The sequence below is a fragment of the Electrophorus electricus genome, chromosome 9 (genome assembly GCF_013358815.1).
Source record: "Electrophorus electricus isolate fEleEle1 chromosome 9, fEleEle1.pri, whole genome shotgun sequence".
Taxonomy (NCBI): Eukaryota; Metazoa; Chordata; class Actinopteri; order Gymnotiformes; family Gymnotidae; genus Electrophorus; species Electrophorus electricus.
In genome coordinates this window covers 19296899-19317301 of record NC_049543.1, presented here as the reverse complement: position 1 = coordinate 19317301, position 20403 = coordinate 19296899, and the positions used below count along the sequence as shown (strand labels likewise).

The 20403-nt window shown below is 40.0% G+C and overlaps 3 protein-coding genes across 6 annotated transcripts; all 3 read left to right on the top strand.

Moving 5' to 3' along the window:
- The first annotated feature begins 206 nt into the window (after positions 1 to 206).
- On the top strand, positions 207 to 2821 carry emc4 (ER membrane protein complex subunit 4). Of its 4 annotated transcripts, none has more exons than XM_027032006.2 (6): positions 207 to 288; positions 856 to 967; positions 1220 to 1334; positions 1623 to 1776; positions 2286 to 2446; positions 2617 to 2821. In XM_027032006.2, the coding sequence occupies exons 2-6, from the start codon at positions 867 to 869 to the stop codon at positions 2650 to 2652; spliced, it is 567 nt and encodes a 188-aa protein (XP_026887807.1). In that variant the 5' UTR covers positions 207 to 288; positions 856 to 866; the 3' UTR covers positions 2653 to 2821. The 4 variants fall into 4 exon arrangements, with proteins under 4 accessions (XP_026887807.1, XP_026887808.1, XP_026887809.1 ...); XM_027032007.2 differs by having other exon boundaries at positions 255 to 398; XM_027032008.2 differs by lacking the exon at positions 207 to 288 and adding an exon at positions 426 to 730.
- Positions 2822 to 4319: 1498 nt separating this feature from the next.
- lpcat4 (lysophosphatidylcholine acyltransferase 4) lies at positions 4320 to 10244 on the top strand. The gene is made up of 13 exons (XM_027031993.2): positions 4320 to 5257; positions 6043 to 6406; positions 6527 to 6639; positions 6858 to 6918; positions 7042 to 7100; positions 7663 to 7697; positions 7841 to 7895; positions 8001 to 8083; positions 8221 to 8346; positions 8500 to 8653; positions 8755 to 8847; positions 9173 to 9308; positions 9784 to 10244. Exons 1-13 carry the CDS (start codon positions 5168 to 5170, stop codon positions 9966 to 9968), a joined length of 1554 nt encoding a protein of 517 aa, XP_026887794.2. The 5' UTR covers positions 4320 to 5167; the 3' UTR covers positions 9969 to 10244.
- Positions 10245 to 19554: 9310 nt separating this feature from the next.
- On the top strand, positions 19555 to 20400 carry nop10 (NOP10 ribonucleoprotein homolog (yeast)). Its single transcript, XM_027031998.2, has 2 exons — positions 19555 to 19813; positions 20053 to 20400. The coding sequence occupies exons 1-2, from the start codon at positions 19760 to 19762 to the stop codon at positions 20191 to 20193; spliced, it is 195 nt and encodes a 64-aa protein (XP_026887799.1). The 5' UTR covers positions 19555 to 19759; the 3' UTR covers positions 20194 to 20400.
- The last annotated feature ends 3 nt before the right edge of the window (positions 20401 to 20403 follow it).

Below are 20403 nucleotides of genomic sequence, written 5' to 3'. Positions count from 1 at the left end.
TGATAAAAGTTACAAAGAATGTTGGCACATTTTTAAAAAAATATGCATGCACATCTCTCTAGTATTTTCTTCTACATTGTGACTTTTTGTTTGTTTTTTTCTTATTTTGATTCTTTTGAGCACTAACTGGAAAGCCATGTGGAAGAGGAAATTGCAGGGTTTTTATAGACATTAATTTCAATTACATACAATACAGTAGGGGGCGATGGTACCACATTTACTAAACTCGCTAATACAACGCGAACAAGTACTTTACGTCATCGACGGTCTGCCAAGACAGCTAAGAAGGCAAGAATATCAGTTGTCGTTATTGAAGTTTCTTATACTACATTTAAAATAACTTCTTGCATTTCAAGCTACCGACGCAAGATTATATACTGTACTATAACCACATCAAGGTATGACCCTTTTTATGTTTGTAAATAGTGACGCTAACTAACGTATCCCATTGCTAGGGTTCTGGCTAGCTACGTGTTTTAGCGTTAGATAAGTGCGCAAGTACCTGATACTGTTTTCGTCGGTAAAACTAGGTGGTTAGCTAGCTAGATTACGGACACTATCGAACTGATTAGTCGAATAACGTTACACGAAGACAGCGAAGCCGAGATATAGCTAGTAGAGCTAACGCTAGTTAGACTTTCGAGGTTAACTAACGCAAAGATGTATGCAGTTGACTTTTTGGTCCCAGTAGCATTATTTAGCTAATGATCTGTAAATTTAAGACACCTTTGTAAGTATGCTTTTGAAAGTTTAGGTTCTGAGCTGTATATGGAGATATTCTTTAACTAAACCTCATATATCCAAAAAGGTGGGCCTAAATAGCGAGCTATTCTTGGTTGGTTGTTTGTTTTAAAGCAAAACGAGTCATGTCGTCACCGGGGGGACAAGGAGGAGCTTTGTCCATGCGGGGAGCGGGAGGTCCCAAAAGAATCAAATGGGCCCTGGAACTGAGTCTGGGCAGCACCAGGTAAGCCATGAAGAAGCCTAAAACTTTCAACTATATTATTATTGTAAATAACAATCTATTTAAAAGAGAGCACTTATGTAAATGTTATTTACCTAGCAGAATAAACTGTTGCATTTTAAGGACGTCTCTCACAAAAAATACATTTCATATTATTCATGAACAGACCTAAATTGAGATTCTGGCTGAGGATGTGTACATTTCCTAAAGAAAACAGTGCTTGCTTTATAACATTTCACCAGTATATGTGTGCAGGAGTCGAGGGGACAGGCAAAATAAGGAGGGGGATGTTATGTACCCAGTAGGATACTCAGACAAACCAGTCCCTGACACCAGCGTTCAGGAAACAGACCGCAACCTGGTAGAGAAGGTAAGATTTACAATGTGCTACTGCTGTTCAGAGAATACAGCTGGATAAAAGTTTGGGCTCATTGATTACACAAGATTAAATCTACTGAGGTCTTTTGTAATGATTATTGGAATTAGTAAAGTGACATGACACTGAGAAAGCCCCGTGTTAATGTACAAAAGGTTTATCTGATTATTGGGTAGCATGTCTTTTTATATTGTTTTAATCATGAAATTAAATCTTGTGTGTGTGTGTGTGTGTGTGTGTGTGTGTGTGTGTGTGTGTGTGTGTGTGTGTGTGTGTGTGTAGAGATGCTGGGATGTAGCTCTTGGCCCCCTGAAGCAGATTCCAATGAATCTGTTTATCATGTACATGTCTGGGAACACCATCTCCATCTTCCCCATCATGATGGTGTGTATGATGGCCTGGAGGCCTATTCAGGCGCTCATGTCCATGTCTGCCAGTAAGTGACATCTACCAGAGCTTTCTCACCTGCACCCACGAGCCAGTTCAGTTACACATCAAACCAAAATAACAGTTTATATTCACCATTAAAGTCCATATTATACTGAACATAGTAAGCAGCCAGTGGTTCAGACCAGGAACAGACTTTTTTACTGATCTAATTGTATCATTTATATGTATATGTTACATCTACTTTGGTAGATTTATTCAATGTTTGAGGAAGGAATGTCTCATTTGCTCAGGAGATTCTAATGTCCTTTAGGTCCCTCTGTTCTTCGGTGCTATAAAACCCCAGATAGCCTATTTAATGTTAAAGATGTGTGTCATCATAAGAACAGAGAATATCTTGAAAAGAACAGAGATAAATGCACTATACTAGAGGGTTTGACAAACTTGACCTTAGTAGTATGTGCTGATTCATTAAGGTTACATGAGGGAACATCATGCATCTTATGAAAGTCTGATGCTCTGATCTACATGTATCTCACAGTTGTTCTCTTTATTTAGCCTTTAAACTGCTGGAGAGCTCCAGTCAACAGTGGCTCCAGGGCTTGGTGTACCTTATTGGCAATCTCCTTGGCTCTGCATTGGCAATATACAAATGTCAGTCAATGGGCCTCCTGCCAACACACTCATCTGATTGGCTCGCTTTTATTGAATCGCCACAGGTAGGACTCCAACTACACAAAGCCTAGAACTGGAATATTACATCCATGGTTTAAACCAAAAAGTTTGGATTGTGTTGCATCCTTGAAGTACAATGATAAGGAAGTTTTTCAGATTTTCTTGAACCTATACTTTCATACTTATTGATTGTGTTTTTTCTTTCACCCCACAGAGGTTGGAGATAATGGGTGGAGGAATGGTGTTGTAAAACTTAAACAAATTTTCTCACATATTGCCACTCATATATAATTCACTGTTATGACCCTTACTCTTTAATTTATGTACATTTTAAAGTCGTGTTTGATGTGTTGCAAATAATGGTTCTGATATCACAAATGCCCTTATAAAGAGATTTAATAAAACTGCTTCAGACATTACTTTAAAGAACATCTTAATTATAGAAATTAAAGGATGGTACCTGTATTGTTTATATTTGGTCAGACTGCAGATAGAGAAGCAAACAGTAACAGCACAGGAATCCTCTACCTGTATGTAGTCAGTAGCAATTCTCTGAGGAACTCTTACATTTGTGGCATTAAGCAGACACTCTAATTCAGAGTTACAAAATTGCTTTGTCATGTAGCCTATTCATAGTATGCATTGTAGATAGTACAACAGGTTGGAGTCCAAGGTACCATTGAACTAGGATACTGCTAGATACAGGAGTCATGCTGAGACCTAGAAAATTTACAAAATGAGTACAAGTACAATACCAATCAAGTGATGCTGGTTTTCCATGAGACTTGAAGGATGGTGTTTTAAAGTTCAAAGTTCAAGTTCAAAGAGGTTTTATTGTCATTTCAGCTATATAAAAGTACACAACAAAAATGAGACAATGTTCCTCCAGGACCATGGTGCAACACAAAACAACAGTGCAACAGACAACATGCTACACAAATGCAAACAGTCCAATATAGTGCAAAAATGTCATTAAATAAACAATAATAAATACAAAATGAGTAGACAGTGCATAGGAGTCAGTGACATGCTACACTGAACATAGCAGTCCAGCCAAGGCTTGAATTGGCAACCTTCTGATTACTAGTCAAGTACCTTACTCATTGAGCTACCCCCAGAGTATAAGGAGGTGGAAAGTAAACTTTTTGGTCAATTCAGTAGCATCTTCATCAAAAATTAAAACCAAACTAATATGGGTTGTGGACTTCATTTGACTTCATTTAAATAGCTATGTTTTAGAAGTAAGCATTAAGAATAATTTAGAAACGAGGGTTTAATAATCTTTCTGTAGCTGTGTATGCTGACAAAGTATTGGAAGCACATAGGGTCAAATAGGCTAGACACGGGCCGTCTCCCGTAGTTCGAAGAGTGGAGCAGGAAACATTTGACCAAATTAGGATAAAAGTGTACAACCTTTCATTTAAAGTACGTGCATAATTCCTAAAAATACGAGTTTGCATGGAGCCTCATTTCAGAACCATAACACGGCATTGATTACATTTACAACCTACATACGCCCCAAGTGTAAACAAAAGGGAGAGGAGACATTCTTGCGCTTCATGAAACCACACCGAGACAGACGCAATAGGGTGTCCCGCATAATTTATTCACATTACAGAGCATCTGGAAAGGGAAACCGAGATTAAGTAATATAATTCGTCAAGGAGATAATTTACACAGAAGCACGGAGCATGTTCATTTAATGTCCTCTCTGCATGCCTATCCGATGAGAGAATATCCGATCACGAACGATGCTGATGTAAGGTGAAACATGAAACCGGTCAAAATGAGCACCGGGGGTGGAATGCAGGACTAGTCTATCTAGTTATATATATATATATATATATATATATATATATATATATATATATATATATATATAAGTTTATCTGATAAAAACCGAGTGGGACCCTTGCAACAGGAAGTGAGCAAAAAACAAACTACATTTTAATCTTGCGTTCAGCAGAAACACAAAAATAAATCCTCAGCAAACTCATCATATTCTGGCCATTTTTTGAGATTATAGACCTTAGATTTACGATATGGAGTTAAAACAAATGACTGTCATAAGGGCGTTTTGTATTTTAAGAGTAGTCATGGATTCGACTGTGTAACTGAGCGGGTTTTTTTTTTTTTTTTTTTATACCAGCTAGTACGTAACAAGACAAAGGCTGTAGCTACGATTATGTTGTCGATTTAGAAAACGTTTCAGGCTTAATGCTACTTATATTCTCCTTGTAGTACGAATGAAAATAGTTCGTATGGAAAGACGCATTGTGAAATTATACCAATTAGCCATCACTGACCTCTCAAATCCAACAATCCAAGACTGCGCTTTCAAGAGTTCAATTACTTACACTTAACATAGACACGAGTTTCAATCGATGAGTTGTAGGACCAGTTCGACTCGAACAGACACTGAAGGAGACGTGTTCCCGGTCTGCCACCGGGGGCGGGTCAGGTATCTGCGAGTTTAAAAGGTTGTGCGTTCCTGTAGTGTTGAAAGTTTTACGCCATGTGCAAGGAGAATAAACACGTCTTATATGTGATTTTTTTTAAAATTCTGGATATTACTTTTTTAACGTGTTCATTACCTTCACTTTGGACCACCGTGGCTTTTACTTAGATGAAGAAAAACTATAAGAACTTCTTTTCAAGTCTCACTCTCACTTCACCCAACTTAGTAGGATCCAGACGACCAATCGGTATATATCCTTGGACTTTAAATAGCTTTTCCAGAGTTTATTGCTGTCGTTTTTGTCACCATGGAGAGATGCAAAGGATACTCCCAGTTGTACGAGCACGCACACCCGTTTGTTCACGAAGTGAAACAATCTACAGCGCTGAAAATTCGGGTACGATATCAATGCATGTGTGTGGATAAGTACTATTTGTTAAAGGTTGTATAAACTTGTTTTGATTGTCGATCTCAGTCCTTGCGTGTTGTTTTCTTGGTACTGTAGTTGAACAGGCGAGGGTCTCCATGTGTCCTTAACTCTAATGTACTTGTGCGAAGCGTTGTGTCGGCTGCGTTCGATTTACGCAGATTTTATACTCTTCGGAGGTGGTTTGTCCCCCAAACAAATAAATAAATAAAATCTACAAATAACTATACCATTGTAATAGAACGTAGTCTAATTAATTAGTCTAACTATAAAAATGGTTTTAATAAGATCATGCCTCCAAACAAAAAGACCAAAATCAACAATTCTTTGAAACGTCTTGTTTTGGCATATAACAGCAGTAACATGAAAAAGTCTGCGTTATTTCTGTAGATACAATTGGCATGACGTTGTTGGTGTTTGGCGAACCAGGTAATGTGGCACCAAAGTTTGTAATCTATAAAGAGAAGAAAGCAGAATTATGTGCAAGACTATTGCAAAAATATAGAAACACGATAATTATAGCAAAAAAAAGTTATTCTTTCTACAATTACTAACTGTCTGTATCGATTTGTGTGAATTTGTCCTATTGTACAACGGTTCCTAAATTCTGCATTGGAAGGGCAACAATTAAAATTTCATTTTGTTTTGAAACCCTTGTTGGCTCCAGTGTGTGGTGGGTGTGCATGTACTGAGTCACCCTGTTCAGTGTATTTCTGAATGCTTCAGTGATGTGATGTGCTCTTTCTTCATCACAGGGTGTCCTCCTGGGCTTGGTCTTGTTCCCCATTCGCATCACTCTCACCATCCTCTTCTTCCTGCTGATGTGGCCAATAGCCCGGCTCCGATTGGCTGGGCTCTCGGACACCGACCGAGCGCGGCCCGTGGATGGATGGCGACGGTGGCTGTTCCATCCCATTATGCTCTTCCTGAGCCGAGCCGTGTTCTTCTCTATGGGTTTCTTGTGGATAAAGGTCAAAGGTCGTCAGGCAGGGCAAAATGAGGCAGCAGTGTTGGCTGTAGCACCGCACAGTGGTTTCTTGGACATGCTGGTGCTATGTGTTGCGGGTCTGCCTACAGTGGTATCACGCTCGGAGAACACCAAGCTACCAGTTATAGGAGGTGAAACGTGCACACTGAGGTTGCAACAGAGTTTTGCATTGGCTGAAGTAAAGGCTGAAAAATGTAATATGCAAGATCAAATGATAACTCTCTCTCCCTCTCACTCACTTTTGCTCTCAGCTCTGCTGGAGTTTAACCAGTCGGTACTGGTGAGCAGGAAAGATCCTGAGTCTAGGAGAAAGTGTGTGTCTCAGATCAAAGAGAGACTCACTTCCAACGGTTACTGGCCTCAGGTATGGTGCAAGGTCAAATGTCTTTGGGAACATCATAGTGAATTGCCTATAAAACATGCCCAATCAGCTTTCCAGTCTAGAGGGTGTATTTACTATGGGAAAGACCACCTGTTCTCACACAGCCTCTCTCTTTCTTGTTTGTTCAAGTTTGGTTTATTTGTCACATAGTCATACACAGTATAACTGTCTCGTCTGCTTGCACATTTGTCCTTCTGCAGATGCTTATGTTCCCAGAGGGGACCACCACTAATGGTCAAGCTCTGATCAAGTTTAAACCTGGTAGGTGATGGTGGTGATTTTAAAAAGATAAGTGCAAAAGACACAGTAGATGGAAATGGTATGATCCAGTTTCAAAATTGTCACTACTTGATTCTTATTGGAGTCTCTCCCTGTCGCTTCCAGGTGCTTTCTTGGCTGGAGTTCCAGTTCAGCCAGTGTTGCTTCGTTATCCTAACAGAGTGGTGAGGGTTATGATGCTACAACACTTCCTGCACATATAAGTAGCTCAGTTATGGGACATGGGATGGTGCAGCTAGACGCAACCACTACATTCGCCACTACATTCGAGTCTTGCTGGCACTAGTAGACAGGTGTAACCTGGAAAATAATGGTGAAATGGCATGTTCTCCACTTTAGAACATGTACAAGTATGTTGGACCAATGGCATGTCTGCATTACAGACATATTTCCATAAGTATCCCTGTAAATGTGTAGTGAGCACTGAAATGCAAATTCCTCAATCACTCCAGGTTTGTGTTGATATGGGTAGAATAGCCTAGTGCCAATGTAGCCTAAAATAGCACATGCTGTAAAGAGAAATGATAATTTTCAGTGTAGGATGAATGGCTCCACTCCTCTTCTCACTATGTTAACATCTGATTTCTGTTGTCATTGGTCGTGTCCCTGAAGCAGCTTGTCAGGTTGGGCTCGCTTTTCCTATTGACATGTTATGTAGAGGTTAGAATCGATAGGTTAATATGGCTTAGAACTTAGGTTCTCATTTCTAAAGCATCTCTTTTGCAGGACACCGTCCGCTGGACCTGGAAAGGCATCTCATGGTAAAGTTTAAAGTGTGTTTAGGTGCATGCATGTGCATGTTTTAAATATGATTCATTTAAATTTGTTCTTGTAGTAAGTAGGCATATAAGCAGTAAATTGCAATATTGTGGGCGTCTTCTAAAAGAGGTTATTTTTGTGGCAGGCTTCAGTGTCTATGGTACACTGCCTCTCAACTCTACAGCAATGTTACTGTGGAGGTAGGGGCTTCTGTATGATGGCTACCTTTCTGAGCCAATCATATGTTTATTTGGTTGAGCTGTGACCACTAGAATGAAAAAAAACCCATCTCTGTTTTGCCATAGTTCCTGCCTGTCTACATGCCTTCCTTGGAAGAAAAGGTTAACCCCGACCTATATGCAGACAATGTGCAGAAACTCATGGCTAAGTGAGTTAATGGTTTACTGTATGCGTGCATGTTTGCACAACTACCTTCAATGGGCTTTGACTAATTATTTTGCAATTTATACCACAAGGAATTGCTTTGAAGTAATCCTTTCTGGATGACTGTGTGCATCCTTGCAGAACCCTGGGAGTACCAGCCACAAGCTATGTTATGGAGGGTTCTTTCCCAGTCACAAAGTTAGGTGGTCTGTCGCTTCCTCTGGAACCCCCTGCTGGGGAAACGCTCAAAATGCTCAGGTGTCAAGGGTAAGGTTTGTGTGTGTGTGTGTGTGTGTGTGTGTGAGCCTGTATAAAAGTATGTGTTTAGGCATATGTACACGTTTATGGATGTGTAATGAGACTTGCATGTTCCCATGGTTTCTCATGCGTGTCTATCTGCCTCTGCTGCCCACCCTTCAGTTTTAGCACTGTTCAAATCAAGGCGGTGATAAACACTATGATTGACTACTGTCATTCAGGACAAAGTATCACCATAACTGTTGATCACTTAACCTCCCTGCTGGGACTGACAGACAAGCACACTGCAGTGAAAATCTGTTCCCTCTACTCCAAGGTAATGTGTGCACTGAAGCTGATGGCAAACTTTGAACTGGTTTTATTTCTGTCTGAACAAAAAGATTAGCACTGAAACTAAAGAGGTCTATGTGTTTTTAGAATGACATGTTGGATCTGAGACAGTTTTGTTTGAGTGTGTGTGTTGCGGCCAGACTCAGGGATCCAGTGTCTCTCCTTCACACTACATTCACGGTGAGTGTATATGTGGTCTTTCTGTGGTGTTAATTTAAACACATACAGCTATACAACTAGTCACCTCTTTCTCCCTCCAGCTGGGCTGCCATGTCTTTTATTAATGCCTTCATACACTAAATATAGCTGGCCTAGTATAGCTTATTTAACCAGGCAATATTTAACCAGGTGGGGTCAATGTATGTGCCTTTGATGGTTTAACTTGCTAAGGGCTGCTTTCTGAAGTTGGGTATCTGACCATTGAATGACTTCAGAGTAGCAAAAGAAAATCATCCAGTGTAATTTGGAGTAGCAAAAATTGTGAACACATCTGTGTGTCTTCCAGCTGTATGATAGTGATGGCGATGGTTTGCTAAGTGCAGCAGACCTCTCTAACCTGATGGGGGCACTGGTGGGTATACCTCAGTACAATGTTGGTGAAATCTACTCTGAGCTGACCTCTAAGGGGCAGGGCACGGAAGGTGAGGCTGGATCATTGCAGTCATCTGCCTTCGCCATGATCAAACAGGCATTTGTGCTTCTGCTCCAACATGGCACCGAACACTTGCTATCCATTCATTTATCAATGTTATCTATTCATTTACCCAGAAGCAACAGGCCATTGATCTGTTTTATTCTGAGAGTAAAATCAGCTTGTTTAACTTCCTCCGAACTTAACGGGGATTCCGCTGTCTTATGGTTGTTGAGGCTTGTGCCAGCCATTTGTTTTCACTGAATGTGAAAATATGAATATTAATCATGTTACTTTAAATAATGTGAAGAGTTAAATTGCCTGATTAAAATGTACTTCATACAGAACTTGGCATATAAAAGTTCTTTTGGAGGAAATGATCAATGAATATGCAGGAATGTAAACTGGAAAATAGGAGCTATTGCTAAAAACCCTCTATCTAGGTGAAGAATGTTGTTTTAGTAATTGATGTTTCTTTCCAACAGCTGCATTGTATGATTTGCTGACAACTCACCCTACCTTTAAGATGATCCTCAATGAGTACTTCCAGTGTGGATGCGTGGAACCAGTCATGGCTGATGGAAATCACAATGGCATTCAAAATGGAAAGACCATTCACAACAATGGCATTTCTAATGGAAACGGAGTGACGCATACGAAGTTTCACTGAAGACTAGAAGCTAATATCAAACTTTTTAGGATTATGTGACTGGTGGGTGACTACTGCTATAGGATGACAAACATATATGAACTATACAGAATATTCATGTAGCCACTTAAAGTGTTTCATGTTGGGGTGTGGTTGTATGTGTTGTAAAGTACACTGCATGAAGGGTATAAAGTTTACAGGTCTGTGTGATGGTGTCTTACTTGCTTCAGTTCCTCTGTTTTCTTCATAATGCACCACTATAACAATGTTTTTCTGTCATGAATGTTAGTCCCTTGGTACTTTTATTGTGTGTGTGGTGTTTTTTGTTTTTTTTTTAATGTTAATTGAAGGAATTTTTTTTTTTTTTTTGGTACTGTTTGTTTTTAAGATGTATTTACTTGCAAGCGATGACTTCAAATAATACAATTTATTTCTTTTTATATTTTAATATATTCTGCTTGTAAATAAAAAAGTATGAAGTCTCATCATATTGTTTGTCCTTTGTCATCTTGTCCTCTTTTTCTGCATTTTTCCAAGTCTATCACTCCACCTCTCTCGCACTCTTTTTTTTCCTCTCTTTATTACACTTTTTTCTGTTTTAATGGTAGCTTTTCTTTCCTTCTTTTTTGGAGCAACCTGTCTCCCAGTGGAAGGAGATAACGACTTATTTTTTCTCCCTCTCTTTTTCTCTGCCTCTATACTTCTCTCCATATCTGCCTTTACCAAGCTTGACTGCTCCTTTCTGACTTTTTCTGTTGGTTTTTGCTTCTCTGGGGGACAGACTCTCCTCCTACCTGCATTTCCTTCTTTCACCATGTTTGTCCTCTTCTGGGTTTCCTTTGTTTCTTCTTTTTCATCGTTTCTCCTTTTTGCCCTTCGTCTAGTTTTAGGGGCGTCCAGAACAGACATTCTCAGTGACTTCGGGGCTTGGGCATTTTGCACCCTATACAGTTCATCACTCTGCAGATGATCCTCCGTCTCTGTCCTCCTGTGGCTCAGACCACTGCTCTTCTCTGTTTCTTTTCTTGTCTCATTTATTTGGCTCTCTGCTAGCTGCTCTATCTTTTTCTTCCATCTTGTGATGTCATTACCTGTGGCCATTCCTTGCATTTCTCTCCCTGCACAAGTTGTTGCATTGTGGTATTCATCATCTTTCCCTGTGCTGCTTTTGTCATCTTTCTCCTCCTCTTCCCTCTTAACCCTTTTCGGTTTCTGTTGATTTTCTTCCACACCATTATCTACTCTGGTCATTATTTTCCTTTTCTGGTTAGCACTGCTTTTGCTGCCATTGCTTTCTGGTGCCTTCAATTCTTTCTCTCCCCCATTCCCTTGGAATGTTTCCATGAAGCTTCTAGTTTGTTGCCTCTCCCTTAAATTTTTACCACTCGTTTGGGTTACCGTTTTGCCTTGCTCATGCAAGCTCGTCTGCTTAATCATACCCTTTCTTTTCTCATTTACAGTTACTACATATGACTTGACTGGCATTGAAATATGAATACCTAGCTGTGAGGCACTGTGTCTTAAACCTGTCCTACACCTTTGTGACTCATCAAAATTCTTGTTCTTTTTTGGTGTGTCTGAGCTCCATTCCTCCTCCTTTACTTCAGCTGCTCTCTTGTCTGTTTCCTGTTCCAGGGATGGGCCATGGCTTCTGGTTCTGGGACCATCCCTGATCAGCTGTGCATTGACACTGGTGGTTTTCAGAAGCTCTCCAATTTTCAGGTTTGTCTTTTTTACTTCCTTTGCCGATGTGAGGGGTTTTATAGCATTTGATTTCTCTGTCTTCGTTTTTTCATTCTGTGTTTCTGCAGCGATTTCAGATGTTGGTGAATCAAAGCTCCATCTCATGTTTCTAGTATCCATCGCACACTCTTGTTTGTTCAGACCCTCTAACATCTCTTCAGCTTGCCATTCTACTTCATTTAGTGAGCTCTTGTGATTTTCATTAAATATATTGGTCACGTCTTCTATTTTCCAGCTTCTAATATTTCTTGTCCCCTTTCTGCTTTGTGCTAATTTAATTTCATCTTCATTCAGGTTTTGCCTTATCACACTTCCTGGTGCCTCATGCATTTGGTCTTTTGTGGTATCTATCCCTTTCTTGGTTATGTTAGTCAGTATATCCAGTTCTTTAGTAGCATGGTATTGTACAGATCTCCTTTGATCTCTCTCTTCTACAGAGCTAATGATTTGACTGCTCATGGTTGAATTTTTCCCAAGAATAGATGAAACCACTTCCAAATTCATATTGTCCTTCTGATCCATCACTTTCTCCATGACCCTTGTTGTCTTTGTGAGATGACACTCATTTATTTGTTTCACCAACTTGTCCTGTCTCATGTGTGTTTCTTCATTTTTGAGACTGCACTTAAATTTCTCAGAAGTAATAAGTTCATTTTTTAACACCAGTACGGTCTTAGTGGCCACATCTTTATTTTCGATGGACACGGATGTTTCTGTAGCTTTCTGAATTGGCTGTACTGCATTTTCTTGGTTTTTCCCATATTGATGCACATGACTTTCTACATGTATTTGTTGGGTCATATTGGACATCCCTCCCTTTGTACCACTCACTTCATCCAAGACCTCTTCTTCTGTGGTGGCATCCTTTATAGTCAAAGAGTGCTTGCTATCCATTGATCTGTTACTCTCCTTGGTGACCTGAGTTTCCTTTCTCTCAGGATCTTTCTCTCTACTACTGCATATAGTGTCTGTCCCAGTGCTTTCAATCATGTTTTCCAGGTGGGCTCCGTATGCATCATCCTCTAAGGATAGTAGCTGATGTGTGTCCCGCGCAGAATTGGCCTCCCTAGAGGTGCTGTCCAGTCCTGTAGCTAGAAACGCTGTGTGCATGTCCAAATCCAGCCAGTCAGACATGGACCTGACTTGCTCTGTGTGGGAGAATGGGTCTTTTGTGTAGTCTGTCACCATATTTACTAAATTCTGGGTTTGTGACTTCTCTTGTGCATTGCATGCTACCAATATAGGGCCTCTTATTTTATCTGCCTGCTTATTTGTTATGGGATTGTATTTAGTAAATTTATTTTGATTTACTATGACTGTATCGTCATGTGGATGTGCAAGAACAACATTTGGATCTGACTGACTTGTTGGAACATGGGCCTGGTGTCCTGAACTGAGATGCTGTAAATCACTGACCACTGTACTGATGCCAGTAAATCCATAATTCTGGGCTGGAGGGGCTAGTAACTCTGAAGTGTCAGACACTTTGCTGAGGCCTGGTTGGGCTTGAGATACTTCTTGTATGATATCATTTAATTGGACCACCACAGTTTGAGGACTCATTTCAGGTGATTTGGATGTGTCTTTGAGTGGTGTTTTGTCCCAGTTTGACTTGATTTTGTCCTCACTTGCTTTCATTTTAACTGCTTTTTGTTCTGTGCTGTCTGAAATTACATCAGTATAATCTGATAACATACCTTCTGAAGAGAAATGATTTGACTCAGTGCCAGCGGACGACCCTTTCAAGTAGCCATCCAGGTCTATGTTTTCACCAAGTTTACTTTCAGAATTTGCCAAGGAGCAGGATAACACTGGTAACTCATCTTTTAAAGTGTCCTCCCCACTGTACTGATACATTTTATTCTCAAAATGTGGATGAGAGAACTCAACTGGGTAAAGACCGTCTAGTGAGCATCTAACAAACTCAGAAACCTCATCTTCCTTGTTTATCAGCTTGTAAGTGGCATGTGTGGAGATCCTTAGAGCCTGAAGTGACAGGACAGCCAAACTGAGAGGACTATGAAAGGAATTCCTCAACTGGCTTTCAGCTTTCTCTTCTTGGGTTTCAATAGGGTAAATGTTCAACTTTTCTGTAGGTGATGTTCTTTCCGTGCAGTTAAATAGTGGAATTGGAGGGCTGAGGATGCTTTGCCTGGTTGAAGAAGGGGAGTCTAAGCTTAGGTAGGAGGAAGGGGAGAGCAAAGAACAAATTTGCACCACAGCCAGTTCTTCCTCTTTTGGCTCGTTCACTACCTGCAAATGTTCTGCCTGGCATTTAATAGAGTAATCTTTATCTTCAGGTAATATCTGTGAAGTGGAACATACCCCCTCAGATGCCTTGGTCTTCCTGTCTGCAACGTCCTCCTTAATCACTAGAAATGATGCCATATTTGATTTACCTCCTGTGTCAATATGGGCTATTTGTTGTTCAGGTTGGCTTTCCTTTACTCTCTGCATCCCTATCACAAATGTGTTTTTCTTTTTCTTTTTTTCTTTGACAGATTTCAATTTGTAGCTAGTTGAAATGGTCTCAGAGGTAGAACTTTCTGCAAAAGCACAAGGCATTGTGGGAGGAATTACTTTTTTATTGCAGTTATGGCTTTTACGTCTTATCCAAGCTACTTTTTGTAGGTTATCATTGGAATGAGATGTGGATTGTGGATCATTCCAGAGCTGAACATCCATGGCAACTTTGTGTGACTCCTCCAAGGCTTGACCTGAAGTTTTGGATTTAGAAGGTAGCATATTCTCTTCAGTTATTGGCTCATTAGATATTTGACTTATATGTGAGGAAGAAAGAGTATAGTTTACTTCTTTATTTATAAGAGTTATTGTGCCTCTTGTCGCATTTTCCACAGAAAAGGACTCAGAAGTATTCCAGGACTGACGAAGTTGAAAAGGTAATGCATTTTGGGAATTATAGTCAGCCATCTGACTGACCGTTTGGTTGCTGCTGAACAGACGAAAAGTGTCATTTACATTTTGACTGCCATTTACAGCAAACAGAGAATGGTGTTGGAATAAACTGGATTGAAATGCATTGTGGGTGTTAATGTTTCTTGTTTGGGGTATTGTACAGTTTTCTGGGATGAAACATAAGTCTTGAAGTGCATTATGCCAGTTGAAAAACATCTGGAGGTTGATTAAATGGCCAGTTGGTGGAGGTAGCGTCTGAAATATATTCAGGGGGTTGAAGTTTTGAAAATGTAGATCATGTACTCCACAGTCTGAAACAGTATCTACCTGAGGGGGACCCAGAAGGTGTTCATCTTGTGCATAATTGTCCTTTGGCTGACTTGGGAAGATGGGCATTGTAAAGGATGGAGAAAGGGGAAGAATCATGCCATTAGCCATATAGAGACCAGGCCAGAAAGGTGGAGCAGATTGCATGCCACAGGTTTTGGATGGAGGATGCAGTTCTGGTGATGCAAGAGAAGAGGACCCAGCTGCAGCTTGGGGATTGACAAAGCATTCTTCTGCTACTAAAGAAATACCACTTGCCACATCCTGTGCATTGCCCTAGAAATTGAGAGGTACTAGTAAGTATATTATTTATGTGCAGTAATTCATTAATACTACAGAATCTGTAGAACCTGAGCTTTTCCTAAACTTTTTTTTTTCTTTTTTTTTTTTGGTAGCATAAATTGATTAAAAATGGACACAAAAATGAGAGGGGTCATAGTATATATGGAATATAAAGGATATAAAATTAAACAAAACTCTTATAACACATTAATGCCACTTATAAAAACATTACAAATATATTAATATACAATAACATTGTTAAGATTCTGGGTTCAGTTTAATAGTCTGACAGTAGAATGGTAAGTGCTGTAACAGAACTGAAATATTCTACATAAGATGATCTGTAACCTTTTACCAGAAGGGAACAGTTTAAAATGTGAACTATCTGCATTAATTTCAATACCTTCTTTTCCAATACAACTCTTAAGACTGGGCAGAGAATAGGTAAGTAAGAGTCACTAACCAGAGTCTCTGGCTGGCTCAACACATCAGTAATATTTGAGTCTGAAGACAGCAAAGATGAGATGTATGCCATGTCTATCTCAGCTGCAACCTGAGAGGGAGGATCATTGGGACCTTATTGGCAAACTTCATCACATTGTTTGACAGTACTTCATGTAAAATAAAATTAATTTTTTACATTTTATGATAAATATTTGTGTGTGTATGTATATAAATAATTACCTCTGTTACAAACTCCTTTTGACTACAAAGCTTATTAAGATACTCTATGAATGATCCTTCCTCCACATCTTCATCTACCACTTCCTGCTCTTTCATGACCTCCGACCCTTCTTTGATTCTTGATTCCAGACCTTTCATGATCTCACAGTACTCCCTAAATGCCTCCTCAGCCAGATTTTGAACCTTCCCTTTCACTGCCTTACCACCATGAGGTACTCCAGAGCCTCCTTTAGCTTTCTGTGATCTGCTGCCTGAACCCTTCATTTTATAAGGGCTTTCAAACTGAAAGTAGTCTTCAGGAAGAAAGAGAGAAAGACTGTTGTGTTCAGCTTTCAAGGGCTTTTGTTTAGTGTACATTTTTCTTAATGCCAAACTCTGTGGGCCCTTTCCTAAGTAAATATTGCTAAGGTAAACAGGTTCAAGTGATAATCATTTTCTCATTAGCACCAGACCTTTGAGCTTAGTTGACTGTGTATCGGTCTGATTTGGAATTTGCTTTCTGGGCGTGAGTTCCTCACTGGTGCCTGGATCTTCCTCTGCCCTCAGCTCCTCTTCTTCAATTTCCATGAACCTGAAGGAACACAAGCATGTGTATAGGCATGTTCTCTAATGATTTGCCCCTACACTGACTCATGCTCCCAGTTCAAATTGGTTCACAGTTACATTTTAGTTGGAGCAGTCCGTTTAAGCCTTGTGTAGCATTCTAGCAAAATAAGTTCACGTTTGTTACTGACTTATGGGCCATGTGGTAATATCCCATGCGATCAAAGTTGGAGTGTTTCTCCCACTCCAACACAGCCTTCTTCACTGCTGTAGGGAGTGGAAGGCCAGGATGTTGAATGGTAAAGGAGTGAATTACTGGTCTGAAAGGGGTAAAAAAAAAAGAAAAAAGAAAAAAAAAGGACAACCATTTTTCAAAGTAATATTAATATTGAAGCTTTAGCAACAAGACCTGATTTTTTTTTAACTATGACTAAGAATGCTCACAAAAAGTGAGAAAGCTGAGTTGAGAAAACTGTGCATGCATTTAAATTTTCCCATTGTAATGCCATACCTTTATACTCACATGAAGAAACAAGCTAAGGCCTCCAGATCTGGAGTGATATTGGAGACAGTCTTTGCTATCTTGCAATATCTCTTCCACAGCCTGTAGTTCTCATATTGATGTGGAGAGAGAGTCTTCCTGTTGGATTTAGATTCTACCATAAGGGGCTGCTCAGCACTACTGAGACCGAACATACCACCGGTGTTTGAGTGAGCTACTTGACTATTGATATTAATTTCAAAGTGCGGAAGAAGGATATGTGGGACTGTACAAGGAAACTGAGGGGAGCAGTCAGGGATCAGGTGAGATGCTGAGGGGATACTGTTACAGTTTAGCTGAGACACCAAATGAGGCCATTTATCATATCTGACACTTGCTAGGTTGAAGATCCTATCAGACATGACAGGCGATGGCAAGCAATTATTGGGCTGAAGGCTTGGTTGAAAGTAAGATATCAGCTGATGATCTGATTGCATGTGATTTACATCAAAATGTGGGATTGGTGGAAACCCAGAAGTGCTATTGTGTTGCATTGGTTGTATGTAGTTTGACTCTGACAACACAACTGGCTGTTGACCAGCACTGGTATGGGCTTTAGTTGAGAGGTGGTCGTAGACAGGAGGTGCCTGTAAAAGATGCAGTGGTTTGTCGCCCATTGATGGAGGCAACTGAACAGTTTGTGGTTGTTGGGTCTGGGTCAAGCATGAGGACTGCTGCTGGGGCTGAGGACATCTCTTCGCCAACTTGATTTCCTGCAGTTCAGAAAGGGCAGAATCAGATCCCCAGTTCACATCCAGGCTGGGGGATTGACTTGAGTTAAGCAGCAGCTCTGGTACACTGGCTGATAACATGTCAGTGTGATGTAGTAGCTCAGATACTCCTAACTGTGATTGGGTCATGTTATCCGTTATTGGCAACATGGCAGCCTCCTGTGTGGTTTCAGATCTGGGAAATGATAAAGAACAGGCCAGTTCAACTGTGCCAGAAATTCCTACAGCACCTTCTGATGGACATTCAGTTAGCTTGGACAGCAGCTGAGGACAAACAGGATATTCAGAGATGGGATAAGATGTTTGCATTAGTTCAATATTATTTTGATACGGTGGCTCAATTGGCTTATATGGAGTTTGTAAGAACATGAGTTCATCTGGTTTCAGCATGCACTCAGTAGGTACCATCATATCAGTCTTCACATTTTCACATGCCTCAGAGAAGGGGAGAAAAAAAGCAGGAGCGAGCTCAGGTGTGCTTGCTGTTAAATCTGTTTCATTTGGCCACATGGAAGCTCTTGTCAGGTCTTGAAATGGACTGGCATGTCTTGAGATGACACTGATCTCATCAACTAATTGAATATCCTCTTCAATTTCATAAGGTAAGCTAGCAAAAGAGAGGAGGTGAATTAGCTCAGATGAATTTACAGGTCCTGGCTGAGCATCAGGCATTAGTTCAAATACTTCCAGTGAATCCTGGATTGCAAAAGTATCTTGATGGGGCAGTTCAGCATCTTCTGCTTCCACCACATTCTTCTCTGTATGTTTATAAGGTGACAGAGGAGTAGAAATAGCAATTTCAGGATTGCGTTCAAATCTTGGATCAGTTGTCTGTTTCATCTCAGATGATCCTAGGCATAGGTAAACAGGATCCTCTTGGACCTGTTCATTATAATCATTGTTTGGCTGTGTCTTGGTTTCCTCAGTCTTATTCCCCCTTTGCTCCTTAGATGGAGATGTGAGATTCTGCTCCATCAGTCCAGTGATGACTGAAGGAGGTGGTCCTTTCCTGGGGACAGAGAGTACAGGAACAATGTCCACTGCTAAGTCAATCAGCTTCATAAATTTGCTCTGAGAAAATGTTAGATGCCTGGGCTCAAAAAGAACCAAAAAAGACAAATAAATAAAACTGGGTGATTTAATGAACACATATAAAAGTAATATGAAAAAACTATAAGATCAATATTTGTGTATAGAAATCATGTCTGACTTTTTAGGCTGTGCCATTTTCCCACAAAATGTAATCAGTTTCTAGAATTTACTGTGCAATCATTTTAGAATGAAGACACTGCAAGAGACCCTAAAAAACATGAACTTGTATACAGTAATTAATGAAATTATACATATTGTATACATATTGTGCTGTCAGACAGTGCAGTGATAACAGCTGCACTGAACTTTCAGTTGGATAACTGCGCTCATCTATGTCGCAAAAAAAACAGACATGCCTGTTTGTTGTCCCAGAGTTCGCAGGTACCCTTTAAACAGTGATTAGATGAATCCGTATGTAAAAACCCGTCTGTTAAAACCTACTTACCAATACTGTAACGAGTCATCCTTTTCAAAGTCGTTTAAAAAATGAACAATTCAGTTTTTAAAAACAAACAAATTTAAACATTCCAACATTTGCGTTACTCGCAAAAACAATGATGGTTACAAAAAGTTACAGAAGAGGCCAAACCCGGCCTATTAAAACAGGTATATTTATTTGATTCAAAACCGACCGATTCAGATAGACCTATTTTCGAATCGTAAAGCAATAGCCTTGACGGCAGATGGCAGTCCATTTTCAGTTATGATGACTTCTCAATTAAGACTCAGTTTCCCATCATCCTCTGCCGTATGATGCCATCCGGATATCCTTTACATGGAATCAAGGAGAAGAGGTACACGCGTGTTCAGAAGCAACTACGTTTTATATTACTTTCGTAGTTTGCTATAGGCTGTCGAATGGACTTACTTTGAAATATTTGACTTAATTAAACGAAATCTCCAAGTACCAAAAACACCAAAGGAAAAGACGGGTCGTAACTCAAAGAGCCGCCATGTTCTTGCAGTTCTACCTTAACGAGAACGGGGACAGAGTTTATACACTAAAGGTGAGACGGGCGTTTATATGTAGCTCCGTTTTTTCTGGTGACCTTTCTAAATCCCAACAGCTTCGATGTTTGATCTAAAGCTAAATTGGTAACCTAGTTTTTACCCTTTAAATATACAGCTGGTGTAGTTTAGGACCTAATCGTTAGAAGGCCAATGCAGGAAAGGGGGGTTTGTTACCATGTTTTGGTTACATGCTAAAAATGTGATTTTGTCTTTAATGGTTCCATTCCCGATTCAGAAGGTGGATTCTACCGGACAGCCCACCAGCTCTGCGCACCCAGCTCGTTTTTCGCCTGATGACAAGTTCTCCCGACACCGAGTGACCGTGAAGAAACGCTTCGGACTACTGCTTACCCAACAGCCACGACCGGTGTTGTGAAACACTGAAGAATAGATATGGTTATAGACACGTGTATATCGTGGGTGGATTACGGTCTCCCATTTAACTTACGTTGCTTACATATGTTGGTGATGGAAATTGATTGTATAGACTTTTCAGTACAATGTAATAACTTGTTAAACTTTATAACCACTCGTATCATTTGACTTGACATCTCACATTTAAAATAAATCATTTAGACTTTTAGAT